This window comes from Taudactylus pleione, unplaced genomic scaffold (genome assembly GCF_031769625.1).
Source record: "Taudactylus pleione unplaced genomic scaffold, aTauple2 ptg000162l, whole genome shotgun sequence".
In the NCBI taxonomy this organism is placed as follows: domain Eukaryota; kingdom Metazoa; phylum Chordata; class Amphibia; order Anura; family Myobatrachidae; genus Taudactylus; species Taudactylus pleione.
Window position 1 is genome coordinate 4,815,751 of NW_028284564.1, and position 19,350 is coordinate 4,835,100.

The 19,350-nt window shown below is 49.9% G+C and overlaps 1 protein-coding gene across 6 annotated transcripts in view; it reads left to right on the forward strand.

Moving 5' to 3' along the window:
- The window catches only part of CSNK1G3 (casein kinase 1 gamma 3), a 165,227-nt gene that overhangs the window by 51,899 nt on the left and 93,978 nt on the right, over positions 1 to 19,350 (forward strand). For 5 of the 6 annotated variants that reach the window (XM_088475094.1, XM_088475098.1, XM_088475093.1 and 2 more), the window contains one exon: positions 8,789 to 8,829. The exons of the other annotated variant lie outside the window; for it this stretch is intronic. In XM_088475094.1, the coding sequence (XP_088331220.1) occupies positions 8,789 to 8,829 (41 nt within the window). The remainder of the gene's footprint in view (positions 1 to 8,788; positions 8,830 to 19,350) is intronic. 6 annotated transcript variants of the gene reach the window in all.

Here is a 19,350-nt window from a genome sequence, read left to right on the forward strand (position 1 = left end):
CCCCCTTCAGATTTCTCTATGGAGAAATCCGTTTTTTTAGATGCAGCCTTAATATAAGGGTACGACTGTGCCCCTATATTAAGGGCTCCCTGCTTGATTGTGGACTGGAATACCATTATTATACACTTATTAGGCAAATGGTCTATAGTGGTCCATTGGATCTCTTATGGGGGGTATCCACTTAGCGATTTAAACAAGCGATTGCATGATAACTATGTAGTTATCGTACAATCGCTTGCAAATCGCGCATGCATCGGGCATGTTTTGGACGAAAGCGACCTGTGATGCACGTGCCAGCGGGTCGCTTCCAACATCCGACATCGCCCGTACATGCAGGTCAACCTGACGATCTCGTCAGGTTCTACATGTGCGGGCATGAGGGATGTGCCGGGTCTGAAAGAGTGAACGTTCAGTCTAGGCACATCACTTGCTATACAAACGACAGCACGATTGCAATGTCGCAATCGTGCTCTCGTTTGTATATCGCTAAGTGGATACCCCCCATTAGCTTTTAATGGGCGCGTGGTTGCTTCATATTAGATTCCATTCTTTATGAGAATATGGTCTCTCTTCAAACATCATCACCCCTGCTCAGGCAGTTCCAAACACAATTTAGGACTGATACACATGGGTGCCTATTTTGTGCCCATGATGTTAAAATTAGAGGTAATTGATCTGCCTGGCACATTGAATGACTTGTATACATATGTTCCGGTTTTCTTGATGAACAATGACTGCTGAGCATTGCATTCCTTCTCTAATAAATACTTTGCAATATTGTCCTAACACCCCATTCATGAGATTCATGTTCTCCAGTGTAACAGGTGGTCAATCGGTGGTGACGGCAGCTGGAAGTAAATCCACCACCGGCCTAAAACAAGCACCAGTGTGTGCATCTGACCTTATTCAAATACTGCCCTCTGTGCTGCCAAATTTGCATTTTTTTTTTTTTCTTATTTTATTAAAAGCAACCTATAAATTACACAATTCTTGTGCTGGCTCTTTGGGACGAGATGTAATTATGAAATTGAAACTTTTAGGTTATGTAAAACAAGTGAATATTTAAAATGCATATTTGTAACTGACGTGTTTTGTCTTCATTAAGCTTCCATTATATTTTAATGATGGATAATAGTCTATACCACCTCTCTTTTTTTCCATCCTACTGGGTGTCTCATGTTTGGAGATTTGATCGCTTTCTTAATTTTATATATACATATGACAACTCTGCATTAAAAGTTTTTAATGGAAGATTTATGAAGAGGAACATGACTGGTGGGAATATTCACTTGGGCTGTTATGGATACTGTTGTGGCTTTTGGAGACAGTTTGACATTTGTACCCTTTTTTATTTTTTTGTTTCTGAATTAGTGATTCTATTTGGTACATTGGAGGGAATTCTCTGTGAGCCTGATGGAGCAATTCAATTGTTGCTCCATTTGGGCTTGATAGCTTGCAGTGCCGGCATTTCTGCTCGCACCCTCCTGAGGTGGCCAGTAGAAATGTGCGATAAGTCCTGGTTTTGGGTGCCCAAAATGCTGTTTGGGCACCCTAACCAGGACACTCTCTCTTTAGGTGCGTTAAAACATGGGCGCCCAAAAACAATTGCATATCACACCTGGAACTCCCTTCACTTTAAATGGGTGTTCAGCGTTGCACCTTGAAGAGAGATCAAATTTTATTTGTATTTAAAATGTGTTATCTAAAACCCACTATACAAGTCTGTTAGTGAGACGTGTCACACACCGTTCCGGTCATTCAGCATGTCTGACACTGACCGGGACTTGCCCCTTCAGCCAAGGTGTACAGTATGTCTGGCACCATTGGTGGAGGGAGATGGCAGCTCTGAAGGGGTTTGCAACACGTGTCTTACGAGGCACAGCGAACTACTGTCCCTGCACCTGGGCTTGTTTACTAAGGCACTTACAACCCTGGCGGGCCAGCTAGCAACGCTAGCAACGCCCCCTGCATTCCCCCATATGGGGGTTTCACAGCAGTCTATGGCGTCGTCCCCTATACAGGGGTTCCCTAGACAGTTGGTAATCCCTCAGAGTCCCTCGGTCTCGCCCCCCCAGGTCATGCAAGAACCTGCGTGGGTGAAGTCATTGTCCACGTCGGTACAACACCTGATGGACGCTTGCAGGGAGAGCCATCCTGGCGGCCGCAGAAGCGGCAGCTGCAAACTGATCAGGGTCATCGGGATGATATGTCTCCTGATGACGGAGAAATATTTGACACTTCCGATCACGGCCTTGGTTGTTGAGGATGACGCTCTGCCTGTGGCAAAATCTAAATATCCCTTTTTTAATGATATTAAAGGTGATGCTGCGGTATTCCCCCCTATCTGGTCAATTAGTGGATCATTTAGAGGAAGCTTGGAAATCGCCAGGTAGGCGTTTCCAGCCCCAGAAGCGTCTGGCAGTGGCATATGTCTTCATAGAAAATCTTTCTAAATGGGGAAACCCCGCCACAGGTCGACACATTCGTCTCATCAAGAGTGCGATGTTGCCAATGCCCTCCATGGTCTCCTTAAAGAATCCCACGGATCGCAAGGTGGAAATATGTCTTAAGTCTATGTATTCCCTTGCTTCCAGACCGGCTATGGCCATGTGCTGGATGACTAGAGCCATGGAATATTGGGCAGATCCGTTGGACGCGTCTCTGGACCCAGACTCAGTCCCTGATCACGTGGAGCTGGTGGGTAATCTAAGAGACTCAGCCGCTTACATTACTGAGCGGCTTTGGACATAGACAGGCTTGCTTCCAGGATTTCCTCGGCAGCAGTAGCAGCACGACGTACCCTGTGGTTGCGGTCTTGGAAAGTTTCCAAGAAAGGGTTAGAGGGTTTACCCTTTAATGGTGAAGTACTTTTTGGCCCTGATTTGGACAAACTTGTGGCTACCCTGGCAGCGGCAAAGTCTGCGTGTTCTTCTTCCTTTCGGCCTTACAGAACCCTGGGTAAGTCCAGGGTGCAGTCTTTTCAGAGAGACTGCCACCAAGAAGCCTACCAAGTCAAACAAGCAGGCCTAGAGTACCAGACGCCCTGCTTCTACGTCCGACAATCCTTTGGCCTGATAGGACGGGCCTCTCTTTGGGGGACCCCAAAGTGGAAGGCCGACTTGGGTAAGAGAAGTGGTGTCTCAGGGGTACGCCCTCTCCTTCCGCAGAAAGCCGCCCAGTCGTTTTTTTTTTTTTTTTTTACCCCCATGGGTCTTCTGTCCGAATTAGGACAAGGCCCGGGAATTTGACGGTAGTGCACTCTATGCTCCAGGCTGGGGTCATAGTGCCAGTTCTTTGGTCTCAGAGGGGATTGGTATATTACGCCAATCTTATTCTGGTACAGAAACCCAGTGGGTCCTACCACCCAATACTCAACCTCAAATCTCTCAGATAATCTTTTTTTTTTTTTTGAGGGTTCCATGGTTCAGGATAGAGACCCTGCGTTCCATCATCCTAACGATGGAGCCTGGGAATTTCATGGTGTCGTTAGATATGCAGGATGCTCACCTACATATCCCCATTATCTCAGCGCACCAACTCCTCCTCAGGTGGGCAGCGGTCAAGGATCATTTCCAGTTTTAGGCTCTGCCTTTCGGACTGGCCACAGCACCTCATGTGTTCGCCAAAATTATGGCTGTCATGACAGCTCACCTGCGGATGCAGGGAGTCCGCTTGTTACCCTATCTGGACGATCTCCTGCTGCTGGCAGAATCTCCAGAGGTACTTCAGCGCCATCTGCACCTGACTGTGTCTGTATTGCAGACTCACGGCTGGTGGATAAATTGGAAGAAGTCCTCCTTGGTACCATCAGAGTATGCTCCATCTAGGAGCTCTGGATGCCCAACATCAGAGGATCTTTGTAACTGAGGAAAAGATCTCTGCGTTACAGCAAAAGGTACGCCTTTGCCTGCGCAGTCGCCGGGTGTCCATTCACTCGGCAGTGAGGCTCTTGGGTTCCATGGTGTCGGTATTCGACATGGTAGAGTTTGCCCAGTTCCACTCGAGGCCTCTGCAGAAGCTGATCCTCTCCAAATGGAATGGGTTGCCCCACCAGATAATGACACAAATTATGGTGCTTTCTCTGGAAGTACGACTGTCTCTGGCCTGATGGCTACAGACTGCTCACCTGAACATGGGGCGTCCTTTTTGGATAGCGGACTGGGTCCTTTTGACGATGGCCGCCAGTCTCCGCGGCTGGGGAGCGGTGACGGGACCACGCTTCTTTCAGGGGAGGTGGACTCCAAGAGAAGCAGCACTCCCATTAAATATATTAGAACTGGGAGCAGTCTTCAATGCTCTCCAGCAAGCAAGACACGTCCTGCAGGAAAGACCCTTGCAGGTACAGTCAGATAACGCCACCACGGTGGCTTACGTAAACAGTCAAGGAGGAACACGCAGTCAGGCGGCTCTGACAGAGGTGTCCCGGATCCTACTCTGGGGGAAAAACACCTCACCGCAATATCGGCAGTGTTCATTCCAGGAGTCCTCAACTGGGAAGCAGACTTTCTCAGCCGCCAAGACGTGCATCCAGGAGAGTGGTCTCTTCACCAGGAGGTGTCAGTTACGGGTGAACCAGAGAGAGATCTCTTGGCCTCACGACACAACTACAAGCTGACAATGTTCGGGTCAAGAACAAGAGACGCAAAGCCTTGTCTAGTGGACGCTCTGGCGGTCAAGTGGACCTTCCAGTATGCGTATCTCTTCCCTCCATTCTCCCTTCTTCCTCGAGTGTTACGCAAATTCAAGCAAGAAGGCAGCGCGCTACTGCTGATTGGTGACACTGGTACACGGATCTTCAGAGTCTCTCAGTGGACACTCCGCTGTTGTGGCCTCAATGTCAGGACCGGCTATCTCAGGGTCCTTGCCTTCATCCGGACCTGAGTCGGCTGTCTTTGACGGCGTGGCTATTGAGACTGCCCTCTTGAGGTCCAGAGATTTCTCCAGCTCAGTGGTCAACACCATGCTGAGAGCTTGGAAGCCTTCATCTGCCAACATCTACCATAGAGTGTGGCGGGCTTTCTTCCAGTGGTGTCGCACTAGAGGTTATGTTCCTCAGGTGTTCAGATTGTCCAGGGTTCTGGGCTTCCTACAGGCGGGTTTAGACCAGGGTCTTTGCCTAGTTTCCCTGAAGGTACAGGTGTCTGCACTTTCAGTGTGGTTTCATCATAGGATTGCTATGCTTCCTGCTGTCCGCACCTTTATGCAAAGGGTGCTTCTTATTCAGCTTCCCTTTTGTTCCACCTGTGGCACCATGGGTTCTGGCTGTGGTCTTGAAGACTCTTCCAAGGACCGCCATTTGAACCACTGGGAACAGTGGATTTGAAATGGCTAACCGTTAAGACTGTATGCCTTCTGACTATTCCTTCGGCCAGAAGGGTTTCGGAATTGGGAGCTCTCTCATGTAGACCTCCATTTCTAATTTTTATTGGAAACAGGGCTGTGCTGCGCACTCGTCCTGGGTTTCTTCCAAAGGTGGTATCTAGCTTCCATATAAACGTGGAAATTATTGTACCATCGTTTACTTCACTGGACCTTTCAGTTGGTGAGGCCACCTTGGATGTGGTGCGGGCCTTGTCTATTGGAAGTCAGACTTTGTTTGTCCTTTATGGCTTCCATAAGAGGTTGACCTGCCACTAAAGAAACATTGGCAGGATGGATTCGACTGGCTATCTCTGAAGCCTTTGCTCACGAGGGCCTTCCTGTTACATCTTCTGTTAAGGCTCATTCTACTAGGTCTGTGGGTTCCTCGTGGGCAGCTCGATGTGCTGCCTCAGCTGTTCAGCTTTGCAAGGCGGCCACATGGTCATCTGTTCATACTTTTGTACGGTATTATACTTGTGATACCTACGCCTCTCAGGATGCTTCCTTTGGACGACGGATTCTACTCTCAGCACAGGAGCGTCCCCCCCACCCTTGAAGGATACTGCTTTGGTACATCCCCAAGGTATCCTGTGGATACCCTATGGATCCTGAAGTAGAAAATATGAGATATGGTAAGAACTTACCCTTGTTATCTCTATTTCTACGACTCTAGGACTCCCGCCCTGTCGCACCTGTACTGCAGATGGGCTGTGATTCTGGTCACCGGTTTTTCCGTCTCCCTCTGAGACTGTGATTCTTGTGTGTTCCAGACTGTCTTCTCTTTGTTTTTTGCTTCTGCTCCGGCCTATGGCTTGTTACGAAACGGAGTAGCCTGAGGCTCGGGGGCGGGGTATAGGAGAGAGACCCCAGTGCATCCTGGGAGGCTGAAAATTTAACTCTGTGGTGCCTGGATGTCTGCCGCCATCGCCTATACCCCAAGGTATCCTGTGGAACCCTATGGACTTCGTAGAAATAGAGATAACAAGGGTAAGTTCTTACCATATCTCATATTATCTTCTATTATTGTGAGCAAGGACACTTGTACTGACCCTCATTCTGGCTTTTTAAATTGTCCCCCTGATCTACTAGCAGTTATAAGAAATCCCTACTGAAACACCTCAGTAGTGTGCTAAAGTGGTGATGCCAGTACATTGTAGGTCCATTTCTCTAGCCACGCTTAAAGAATGGTTCAACATAATAGATCTCTATATTGCTAGGGATAATCTCCTTTTAGGGGTTGAGAAGAATATGTAATTTTGTTCCATTTGTGGTAGGTGGTAGGAAATTAAGACCTCTTCGATTTATTGAACAGTGACTGTATAAGGAGGGGCCATGACCCGTACCAACTTCCATTATCTTAGTTGTCACCTATTTTGGGTCCAGGGTGGTTTCCCCACTGTTTCATGCACTTCTCCCAGGTTGCTTTTTGTAGAAAAGTAGAGTACCATCGCCGCGACTACAGCGGATTGTCATTTGTAATTGGATTTTGCATTTCTTGGGTGCGCACATTCATACAATGTGAGTTTCATGTAACAAAATCTCTTTTGCAAAATCGTACCCAATTGGCCTGATCCCTATGAATATTTTAGGAATTGAACTGCATTTCTGCAAACACAGCATTAGGGTTTAATGAATCGGTTTTATCTGCAAGCAGCTGTGGAGCCTTGGAATGAAGAATCTTGAGTCTCATAAAACCGTGCACAACACACTGTGCTATTATTGTTTATATTGCTCCACAAAGGGTCTGCTGATAATGCAGCTTATAATGTACATAAATGATCACAGTAGAAACACAAAAAAGTGACAGTACAAAACATTGCAGGATAAGGACCCAAATCAGCAGCTGGATGGACTAATATTAGGTGCCGTTTGTTGGCAGTGGGGAGATGATGATATAAGTGAGGGAAGGAAAAGCACAAGAGGGAAGAGGGACCTGCTTGTGAGAACTTACAATCTGAACTGTACACTTAATGCATGAAGCACATTCACAAGCCTGCAGGATGTACAGGGTGGTCGTGCTTAATAAGGAACATGCATGTCACATTGTCTATAAAATATTATCAATAGCAGGCATGCTTCTCTATAGCAATAATGGTGCTTACAATAGTTTCTCTTTCAGGATAAGGAAAACCCTAACATGTTACATACGTTTAGGTTAAATGTTTAGTGTAGAGTAGTGGTGGGCAATAAGCGTTGTCGTCGTCCCCCGTCCTCCCCAAATGTTGTAAAACTACACATCCCAGCATGCCCTATCAGTTTTGCTGTTTGGCCATGCTAAAAATGTTGCAATGCGTGCTGGGATTTGTGGTTCAACAACAGCTGGAGAGCTGCTTATTGCCCACCCCTAGTGTAGAGGGGTGGGGGATTCAATAGTTTTTGTGTGCGCCTATTAGTAATGAGCGTCCAACAGAGATTCAGTTGCTGCTCCGATCAGGCGCAAGTTATCTCGCTTATTGCACCCTAATGTACTGGGTTTTGCCACGTAAAGCAGCTAAACCCCTTCTAAAGTCCTGTTATAGCACCCAAAAGGTTGGACATTTCTCAGATTTCTGTTGGCCACCTCAGAAGGGTGGCGGTGCGAGCAGAAATCTAATCACCCGCGGCACTTGTGCCTGATCGGAGCTACAATTAAATTGCTCTGTCAATCACCCATTGCTAAAAGGCATGCAAAAAATAATTGTATACCCCTATGAATACAATTATTGTTTTAAAAGTAAAAATGTTTTTTATTGCAGTTTAATAGGAAGAAAACTTTTATTTAGAGCTACCATTAAATTCAGCTGCTTTTTGCTTATTTTCTTTTAACCTGCTAGTGAACGTTTACATATTTGTATCATTACCTGTGTCCCAACATTCGCCCTGTCAGTCAGGTCGTGACACTGAGGCTTTCTTTGGGGAGGGAAATTGGCACCTTATCTTGTCTGATGAGTAGTCTACTGGAGGAAAGCGTATAAATCCATTGAAGGGTAGGGCGATTACAGGTCATTATCCAGATTTCACTATAAAATAATCATCTATTCTAAATCTCGCTTTACTTATTACTTTTGGGTTTCTTCTTTAAAGTGTACATTTTGATAGGTTTCAGAATAACTGTAAGGAAATGTAAAGATAAAAGCAATTAAAATACATCCATTTCAATCGAGAATGTAATTAATAATCTTTTAATTCACTGAAGGGGCTTTAAGTATTAAGTACCAATTTTATTTGCAATGCAAGTCTGATAGTTTAATTTTACTAAACTAATGTGTGAAATAGGCACTTTTGTTGTCACTTCTTGGCAAATGTCTTCGGTGCAAGACATTTGCTGTGACATTAGTTGTGACCTCAATGTTTTATGTGGACATTGTTTTAAGGCATATTGCTCACTTGTTTCTCAATGCTCAGTCCTGGCAACATTTAACATTTTGTCTTTTTCCTTCTCTTCAAGGGAAAAATCTGTACACAAATGAATATGTGGCAATTAAACTGGTAAGTCTGCTTTTTCTTCTGTTCCCCACCATTTTTGGACCTAGTCTTCAAAGGGGGCGATTCAGTTGTTCATAGCTTCAGTCTAAACTGCACGGGAACTATTTACTTGTTTGCATGACGGCGGCCGCATACTCGTGCCCTAAAGCGCAGGATTAGCCACGTTAAGCGGCATCTCCGAATGCGAAGTGCCGGGCACGCTACAGTTATGGCACGCTCAGGACTTGCGACCAGCCTAAAGCCCCACTTTCTACATCAGGGTCCATAGGGTATCCACAGGATACCTTGGGGTATAGGTGATGATGTCAGGCATCGGGCACCATAGAGTTAAGCTTTCAGCCTCCCAGGATGCACTAGGGTCCCCCTCCTATACCCCGCCCCCGAGCCAAGGCATCTCAGTTTCGTTGGTGCCCGGCTCTGAGTCGGAGCACCTGTTTAGAGGGGGGCTAAGGATAGCCCCTGGAGTTTTCTTCGCGGCAGCTGTGGCTGCCCATCTGGAAGTACAGCATGGACAGTCAGTACTGACGTCCATGCTGTCTTCCCTACACCCCCGCCGGTACCAGAACGCCGGTACTGATCCGGGGATGCTGGTAAGCATCTGGGGTCACAGCTAGCGGTGACCCCAGATGTTTTGGACCATGGCTGTATGTTGGGTAGCCAGAGCTATGGAGCGCTGGACCGATAGTTTGGAGGCGTCTTTGGATTCCGACTGTTCGGCTGAACAGGCCGAGTTGGTAGGCAATCTCCGGGATTCGGCCACTTGCATCAATGAAGCGGCCTTGGATATCAGTACCCTAACTTCTCAGATTTCTTCGGCAGCTGTAGCTGCTCGTCGCACCTTATGGTTGCGATCTTGGAAGGCGGACGCTGATTCCAAAAAGGGCTTGGAAGCTTTGCCTTTTAATGGAGAAGTCCTATTTTGTCCGGATCTGGACAAAATTGTAGCCACGCTGGCGGCAGCCAAATCTGCATGTCTCCCGTCTGCTGCAGTCCCTTCCAGTTCGGGTACGTCGTCCTTTCGGCCTTACAGGGCCCAAGGTAGGCCTAAAGCACAGTCTTTTCCCCGACAGACTGGCCCCAAAAATCGGCCAAGCCCCGGAAACAGGCCTGGAGTACCAGATGTCTGGCCCCTAAGTCAGATGACAAGCCTGCGGCCTGACTGTCTGGGCCTCCTTTTGGGGGATCCCAAAGTGGGAGGCCGCCTGCTGCAGTTCGCCCAGTGTTGGTCGATAACCACGACAGACAATTGGGTTCACGAGGTGGTTTCTCACGGGTATGCCCTCTCCTTTCGGCACAGGCCCCCATCCCGATTCTTCACCATGGGCCTTCCATTAGACCGGAACAAAGCCGTGGAACTGCGGAAGGTTTTGCACACTATGCTCCAGGCTGGCGTTATAGTGCCTGTTCCATTCTCCCAGAGGGGCCAGGGTTTCTATTCCAATCTATTTTTGGTGCAGAAACCCAATGGGTTGTACCGTCCGATTCTCAACCTCAAGGCCCTCAACAAGTCCTTGCGGGTGCCACGTTTTCGGTTGGAGACCCTACGGTTCTGGCGCTGGAACCTGGGGATTACATGGTGTCATTGGACATACAGGACGCTTACCTGCATGTCCCTATTCTTTTACGCCATCAACAGTTCCTCAGGTTTGCAATCCGCAACGATCACTTCCAGTTTCGGGCGTTACCTTTTGGCATGGCGACAGCACCACGAGTGTTCACCAAGGTCATGGCGGCTTATCTGCGGCTGCAGGGAGTCTGCTTGTTGCCGTACCTAGACGATCTTCTGTTGGTAGCAGGATCTCCAGAGCTCATTCTACGCCACTTGAACCTGACTATTGCAGTTCTGCAATGTCATGGCTGGTTAATAAACTGGCAAAAGTCCACCCTGATCCCATCTCAGAGGATTCTGCACCTCGGAGCCTTATTGGACTCCAGTCAGCAGAGGATCTTTGTGACGGGGGAAAAGATCTCTGCCTTACAGTTGAAGGTGCGCAGTTGTCTGCTGAGTCGCCGAGTGTCTCTGCACTCGGCGATGAGGTTACTGGGCTCCATGGTGTCAGTATTCGACATGGTGGAATATGCCCAGTTTCACTCCAGACCTCTGCAGCAATTGATCCTGTCCAAATGGAATGGACTGCCTGAGAGTCTAAAGTCCCAGACGATGGTGCTCACTCCGGAGGTTCGCCTGTCCCTAGCCTGGTGGTTGCAGACGACCCATCTCAAAAAGGGTCGTCCGTTTTGGGTGGCGTACTGGGTCCTGTTAACGGACGCCAGTCTTCGAGGCTGGGGAGCGGTCACGGGTCCACACTTGTTCCAGAACAGGAGCTTCCAATAAACATCTTGGAACTCAGCGCGGTTTTCAGGGCTCTCCAGCAGGCACATCGGGTTCTCCAAGGTCACCCCGTGCAGGTCCAGTCGCACAACGCCACCACCGTGGCCTAGATAAATCGGCAAGGAGGAACCCGAAGTCGGGCGGCACTCGTAGAGGTGTCCCGCATCTTGGTCTGGGCAGAGTGCAATCTCCCGGCCATATCAGCAGTATTCATCCCGGGAGTCTTCAACTGGGAGGCGGACTTTCTCAGTCGCCAGGACGTTCATCTGGGGGAGTGGTCTTTGCACCAGGACATCTTTCAACTTCTGGTGGACAGGTGGGGTCTTCCAGAGATGGACCTCATGGTGTCACGGCACAACAACAAGTTGCCGATGTACGGGTCTCGAACGAGACGAAAAAGCATCTCTGGTGGATGCTCTGTCTATCCAGTGGACGTTCCGGTTTGCTTATCTCTTTCCTCCGTTTTCCCTTCTTCCACGGGTAATCCGGAAATTCAAACAGGAAGGAGGGACGCTCCTGTTGATGGCTCCCGCGTGGCCCAGGCGGCACTGGTTCTCAGACCTCCAGGGACTGTCCGTGGACATTCCTCTGCGGTTGGCTGTCTTTGACGGCGTGGCTGATGAGAGGACCATGTTAAGGTCCTGGGGGTTTTCCAGCTCTGTAGTGCAAACTATGCTAAGAGCTCGGAAACCATCTTCTGCAAGGATATACCATTGTGTGTTGCATAAGTTCTTCCAGTGGTGTCGACCGAGAGGTTATGCCTCTCGGGATTTCCGTCTGTCTCGAGTGTTGGCTTTCCTACAGGCGGGACTAGACCATGGGCTTCTCCTTGCTTCTCTGAAGGTGCAGGTGTCTGCCCTGTCTGTCTGGTTCCATCGTAGGATTGCTGCAATCCCTGATGTGCGCACCTTTATGCAAGGTGTTCTTCGAATTCAGTCACCTTTTGTTCCACCGGTGGCGCCTTGGGATTTAGCTGTGGTCCTGAGGGCTCTCCAGGGACCGCCGTTTGAACCACTGGGCTCAGTGTTTCTGACTTAGGGGGTCTCTCCTGTAGACCCCCTTTCCTGATTTTTCATAGGAACAGGGCAGTGCTGCGCACTCGTCCTGAATTTCTTCCCAAAGTTGTTTCACGTTTCCATATCAACGAGGAAATCGCTGTGCCGGCTTTTAACTCACCTGATCTTTCAGTGGGTGAGGCCACTTTGGACGTTGTGCGGGCCTTAAGGATTTATGTTGACCGCACTTCTTCGTTTAGGAAGTCTGACGCCTTCTTTGTCCTCTATGGCTTCTGTAAAAAGGTTTGGCCTGCTTCAAAGCAAACTTTGGCAGGTTGGATTCGTATGGCCATTTCAGAAGCTTATCTTCATGAAGGCCTGCCAGTTCCTCCTTCTGTGAAGGCTCATTCCACTAGGTCTGTGGGTCCTTCGTGGGCAGCTCGACGTGGTGCCTCTGCAGTCCAGATCTGCAAGGCTGCCACGTGGTCCTCGGTCCATACCTTTGTGAGGTATTACGCGTTTGACACCTTTGCCTCTCAGGATGCTTCCTTCGGGCGGCGGATTCTCCTTTCAGCACAGGAGCTTCCCCACCCTTGAAGGATACTGCTTTGAGACATCCCCAAGGTATCCTGTGGATACCCTATGGACCCTGATGTAGAAAATGAGATATGGTAAGAACTTACCTTTGTTATCTCTATTTCTACGAAGTCCATAGGGTTCCACAGGACTCCCGCCCTGTCGCACCGGTGCTGCAGATGGGCTTTACTCTGGTCACCGGTTTTTCCGTCTCCCTCTGGTGATAAAGTGATTCTTGTGTGTCCAGATCTTTTTTCTCTCTCTTCCCTCTCCTCCTCCGGCCTATGGCTTAGTACGTAACGGAGAAGCCTTGGCTCGGGGGCAGGGTATAGGAGGGGGACCCTAGTGCATCCTAGGAGGCTGAAAACTTAACTCTATGGTGCCCGATGCCTGACGTCATCACCTATACCCCAAGGTATCCTGTGGAACCCTATGGACTTCGTAGAAATAGAGATATCAAGGGTAAGTTCCTTACCATATCTCATATTTTTATGCAGATTTTTGCCCGTACCTCAGGAAGGTGTGAGCAATAAACTGCAATAGCTGCAGCCTCGGGGCTGGCCGTCCAAACAATTGAATTCACTCACGGCCACTTTAGACTAGAGCTGCACTAACCAGGAGCAATGGAATCGCCCCCCAAAATGTCAAATTATACAGAATTTTTGTTTTTATTTGTGGTATTCTCCTTATTACATGTGTAAGCGGTCATATGTTGCGACATTCCAACCAATGGATTTTCATGCTGTTTATTCCTGTTCATATAGGTTTAAGGAATGTGTTGCATTATGTTAAATCAAACTTATTTTAAGCCATTCTCAAAACATTCCACTGCATGGCTAAAAGTTTGTGGACAACTGAGCATCGCACCCCTAGTTGCTTGTTGAACATCTCCTTCAAAAACCATTGTTCCCTCTTTGCTATGACATCACCCATTGCTCTCGGAAGGCTTTCCACTTGTTTTGGGAACATGGCTGCAGAGATTCACATCCTCCGTTCAGTCACAAGAGGATTAGTGAGATTGGGCACTGATGCTGGGTGCTAGCTGCAGTTGGTGTTTAAACTCATCCCATAGGTGTTCAGTGGTTTTGAGGTCAGGGCTGTGCAGGCTAGTGATCATTCACACCAAACTCTGCAAACATTTCCTTTATGGACCTTGCTTTGTGCACATTGTTGTGCTGAAATGGAAGAGGGCATTCCCCAAATTGTTTCCACAAAGTTGGAAGCACACTATTGTATGCTGTAAAATAGCATGTTCTCTGGAATGAAGGGGCTCAGGCCAAAGCATGAAAAGCAGGCTCACACCTTTGTTCCTCCTCCACCAAACCCAGATTAATTTATCAAAATGCCAGAAGGTGAAGCCTGATTTGTTACTCCTGCAAACGTGCTTCCGCTCCTTCAGACACCCAAATTCAATTGATTGCGGCCCCCTTCGCACCCAACGGAGCTATTCAATTGTTCCTGTCGGGAGCAATCAGCTGCCAGCGCCGGCATTTCAGATCGTATCCCCTGGGAGTGGCGAACTGAAATGCGCGAAAAGTGACATGTTTGGACGCCCAAATGGCACTTTTCGTGATCACGCCCAGCACTAAGGTCAGGTGTAGCCGTTTTACGCGGCTACACCTTACCTCTTTTTGGGTGTGATCGACACATAGTTCGGCATCAATTGAATAGCGTCCTGCGATCTCCCGTCACTTTAGACTGGAGTTTCGGCACGCTAAAACAATTGAATTGCGCCCTGAATATATTGGCAGTGTGCTTTACTCCACTCCAGCTGATGTTGGTATTTTGTGTGGTTATCTGAGACTTGTGTGCAACCGCTAAGCTATGGAGATCTAAGCCATAAAGTTCTCATTGAATAATTCTGCTGATATTGCAACAGAGGTTAAATGATTTATATGGGTTATATGCTTCAGCATTTGGTGGTCCTCTTCTGTGAGCTTTTGTTGCTTCTAGACGTTTTAACTTCACAATAACAGCATTTGCATTTGACCAGGGGAGCTCCAGCAGGGTAGAAATTTGACAAACTGACTTGTTGGGAAGGTGACCTCCAATGTCAGTGTGACGTTCAAAGACACTGAGCTCTCCAGTACAACCCATTCCTCTGTTATTGTTTCACTATGTATACACTTAATTTTATGTAATTGTTAGCAATGGCTGTGGCTAAAATGGCTAAACTCCAATTACAAGATCAGTCCTCATATTATGTGTGTGTGTAGACTGTATATTTTTTTGTAACAGTCTGATACCTATTCAGTTGTATAGTTCGCTACAGTTGAGTAAATGTGGAAATTCCCAAGTGTTGGTTTAGCTTAATGACACTTAAACGGTTAGAGATATGGGATGGGGGGGGGGGGGGATGTGGTGATATATAGATAGATGGATATACACACTCAGACATCCCACTCAGGGGCATATTCAATTCCAGGCGAAAAGTCCCGTACTTTTTGCCGTCATCGCTGGTTTTCAATGCGAAAAAGTATCGCGCGCGTGAACGCTTTTCCCTGTATTTCATTAGAAATCTGCGAGAACGGGACCCGGCGGAACGCAAACGGGCATAGTTCTGTCAGTTTTGGGGAAATGAGCCTGACGCCCCCCCCAAAAGATGCACTGACATCGGGGATCACTATAGATGCCCCCTAATATGCTTGCTGAAGGTATTTGGGGTACTTAAATGCCCTCAGTAGCTGCTAATTAGCTTCTTTGCATAAGTTGTGAAGAACAGCATTTCTACTTCAGGGTCCATAGGGTATCCACAGGATACCTTGGGGTATAGGTGTGACGTCAGTCGCTGGGCACCATAGAGTTAAGCTTTTCAGCCTCCCAGGATGCACTAGGATCCCCCTCCTATACCCCGCCCCCGAGCCAAGGCACCTCAGTTTAGTTTGGTGCCCGGCCGGCGTCGGGTGCACCTGTCGGAGTGGGGGCTAGAAGAGCCCCTGAAGCTTTCTTCAGTGCAGCTGTGGCTGCACATCTGGATGTACAGCATGGACAGTCAGTCCTGACGTCCATGCTGTCTTCCCTACACCCCCGCCGGTACCAGAACGCCGGTACCGATCCAGGGATGCTGGTGAGCATCTGGGGTCACAGCTAGCGGTGACCCCAGATGTTCCGGACCATGGCCGGATCCAAGGGGGACAAAGGTAAGCAGCGGGGTCCCGCGGTGGGTCCCCGCTGGTCACATGGTCCTAAGTCCCCAGGCAGGGGGCTCCCTGGGGACTGGCTGCAGCGTGGAGCCAGGCGACCAACCTGCGCTTTCCACTACCCCCTGGGACAGCGGACCGCAGCAGAGCGGTAGCGCTGCGGCGTCCCAGGGGTTAAATGCATGCCAGGGGAGCGCGCCTTCCCTGTCTCACAGCCGGCGCCTCCCCCGCTGCACACAGCCCTCTCTGCATGCTGCCGACTGGTCCTGTGGCAGCGCTCCTCCCCCAGGCCAGCCTCCTCTCTGCTCCTCGGCGGCCATCTTCCCCAGAACGCATGGTGAACGCTGCTGGAAGCGCTGGACGGAAGCATCGTGGTCTGGGTCCCCCCGCATACCTCTCCTCCGCTGTGGCTCAGGTCTGTGTATGCAGCGCTGTGTCCTACCAGGCCCTGTGTCTGTGTAGTTGAGTGATCAGCGCTGTTAGTGCAGGAATTGTTATTTCTCTGCATTGTATGTGACTCTGCTAGCGCTGCCTGTAACTTTTCTTCTCTAAACTGTCAGCTTTATTACTGTCCCTGTTCTTTCTGCTAAAGCCCTTGCGGTGCGGTGCTGCAGGGTGGTCTCTCGCCTATTTAATACTTAATTGGTGAGAGAGGTCACATACGTGGTGCCATCATGTCTGAAAGTGATTTTCCCCTCCGGCTACAGTGTACCACGTGCAAAGTACCGTTAGCGGAGGGGGAGGGTAGCGCGGAGGGCCTTTGCCGGCAGTGTTTGTCCATGGCGCGGCCTATTACGGTTACAGCACCGGTACAGGAGCCGCCCTGGGCTTGTTTCGCTCAGGCGTTAACAGCTTTAGTGGGCCAGTTAGCTCCGCAGCCCTCGTTTACTCCGATGGGTTTGTCCCAGCAGTCTGTGGTGTCGTCACCCATGCAGGGGTTCCCACGACACTTGGTGGTACCCCACAGTCTCCCTATTTCCCCGCTCCCGGGTTCTCAGGAGCCGGCGTTGGGTTAACTCCCTGACGAGTTCTGTACAGCACTTGTCGGATGTGTTGCAAGGGGAGTCTGTGATGCGGCCTCATAAAAGGCCGGTGGCGTCTCTGTCCGCTCCTTATGAGGATGACGAAGGGACGTCTGATGATGGGGAGATTCTGGATCCTTACGATCAGGAACCTCTCCATACTAAGGACGCTGATGCTAAGTCCGAAGTATATATTCCTGGACTTATTCGGGCGGTCCGCACAGCCTTGGTGATTGAGGACGAAGTTCCCCCAGCGGCTAAATCTAAGTATGCCTTTTTCAAAGATGTGAAGGGCGAAGCCACAGTCTTTCCTCTTTCGGGTCAGTTGGTGGACCATTTAGAGGAGGCGTGGAAACAACCTGGCAAAAGATACCAGCCGCAGAGACGCCTGGCGGTGGCTTATCCGTTCGCGGATAATTATTTTGCTAAGTGGGAATCCCCTCCACAGGTGGATTCTCACGTGACCCGTCTTGTCCGTAGTGCCACATTGCCGATGCCATCCATGTCCTCCCTTAAGGATGCTACGGACCGCAAGGTAGAAATCTGACTGAAGTCCGCTTATTCCCTTGCAGGGGGGGCAGCACGGCCGGCTATGGCCATTTGCTGGGTTGCCAGAGCGATGGAGCGCTGGGCGGATTCATTAGAGGCTTCTTTTGAATCCGACTGTCCGGCCGAACAGGCGGAGTTGATTGGCAATCTCCGTGATTCGGCCACCTACATCAACGAGGCGGCTCTAGACATTAGTACTCTGGTGTCTAGAATTTCTTCAGCAGCGGTAGCTGCTCGTCGCACCTTGTGGCTGCGATCCTGGAAGGCGGACGCAGATTCCAAGAAAGGTCTGGTAGCGTTGCCGTTTACCGGAGAAGTTCTCTTCGGTCCGGATCTGGATAAGATTGTGGCCACGCTGGCGGCAGCCAAATCTGCTTGTCTCCCGTCGGCCGCTGCTCCTTCTGGTTCTGGACCATCGTCCTTTCGGTCATCTAGGGCCCAGGGCAGGCCCAAACCACAGTCGTTTCCTCGACAGGCTGGCCCTAAGAAATCGGTCAAGCCCCGGAAGCAGGCCTGGAGTACCAGACGTCCGGCCCCCAAGCCAGATGACAAGCCTGCGGCCTGACGGTCCGGGCCTCCCTTTGGGGGATCCCAGGGTGGGAGGCCGCCTGCTACAGTTCGCCCAGTGTTGGTCGACCACTACGACAGACACTTGGGTTCTGGAGGTGGTTTCCCACGGATACGCCCTCTCCTTCCGGCACAGACCCCCGGCTCGCTTCTTCACCACGGGTCTACCATCAGACTGGAACAAGGCTACGGAGCTGCGGAAGGTATTGCACACTATGCTCCAGGCTGGAGTTATAGTGCCTGTTCCATTCTCCCAGAGGGGCCAGGGTTTCTATTCAAATCTATTTTTGGTACAGAAACCCAATGGGTCATATCGTCCGATTCTCAACCTCAAAGCACTCAACAAGTCTTTGCGGGTCCCGAAGTTTCGGATGGAGATCCTACGGTCCATCATTCAGGCGCTGGAACCTGGGGACTACATGGTGTCATTGGACATACAGGACGCTTACCTGCATGTCCCTATTTTGCGCCATCAACAGTTCCTCAGGTTTGCAATCCGCAGCGACCACTTCCAGTTTCGGGCGTTACCTTTTGGCCTGGCAACAGCACCACGTGTTTTCACCAAGGTGATGGCGGTCATGGCGGCTTCTCTGCGGCTGCAGGGAGTCCGCATGTTGCCGTATTTGGACGACCTGTTATTGGTGGCAGGATATCCAGATCTCCTGTTACGCCACTTGGACCTGACCATTGCACTGCTGCAACGGCACGGCTGGCTAATCAACTGGCAGAAGTCCACTCTAATCCCCTCTCGGAGGATTCTGCATCTTGGAGCCTTATTGGACTCGGGACAGCAAAGGATCTTCGTGACGGAGGACAAGATCTCTGCTTTACAGTCAAGGGTGCGCAGTTGCCTGCACAGCCGCCGGGTGTCCTTACACTCGGCGATGAGGTTACTAGGCTCCATGGTGTCGGTGTTCGACATGGTGGAATACGCCCAGTTTCACTCCAGACCTCTGCAGCACCTGATCCTGTCCAAGTGGAACGGGCTGCCTCAGTCTCTGAAGTCCCAGACGATTGTGCTCACCCCGGAGGTTCGCCTGTCCCTTGCGTGGTGGTTACAGACGACCCACCTCAACAAGGGACGTCCGTTCTGGGTTCCAAATTGGGTCCTGTTGACAACGGACGCCAGTCTTCGGGGCTGGGGAGCAGTTTCGGGTCCACACTTGTTCCAGGGCAGGTGGACGCCGACAGAAGCGGAGCTTCCAATAAATATCTTGGAACTCCGTGCGGTCTTCAATGCTCTCCAGCAGGCACAGCGGTTTCTCCAGGGTCGCCCGGTGCAGGTCCAGTCAGACAACGCTACCACCGTGGCCTACATAAACAGGCAAGGAGGAACTCGCAGT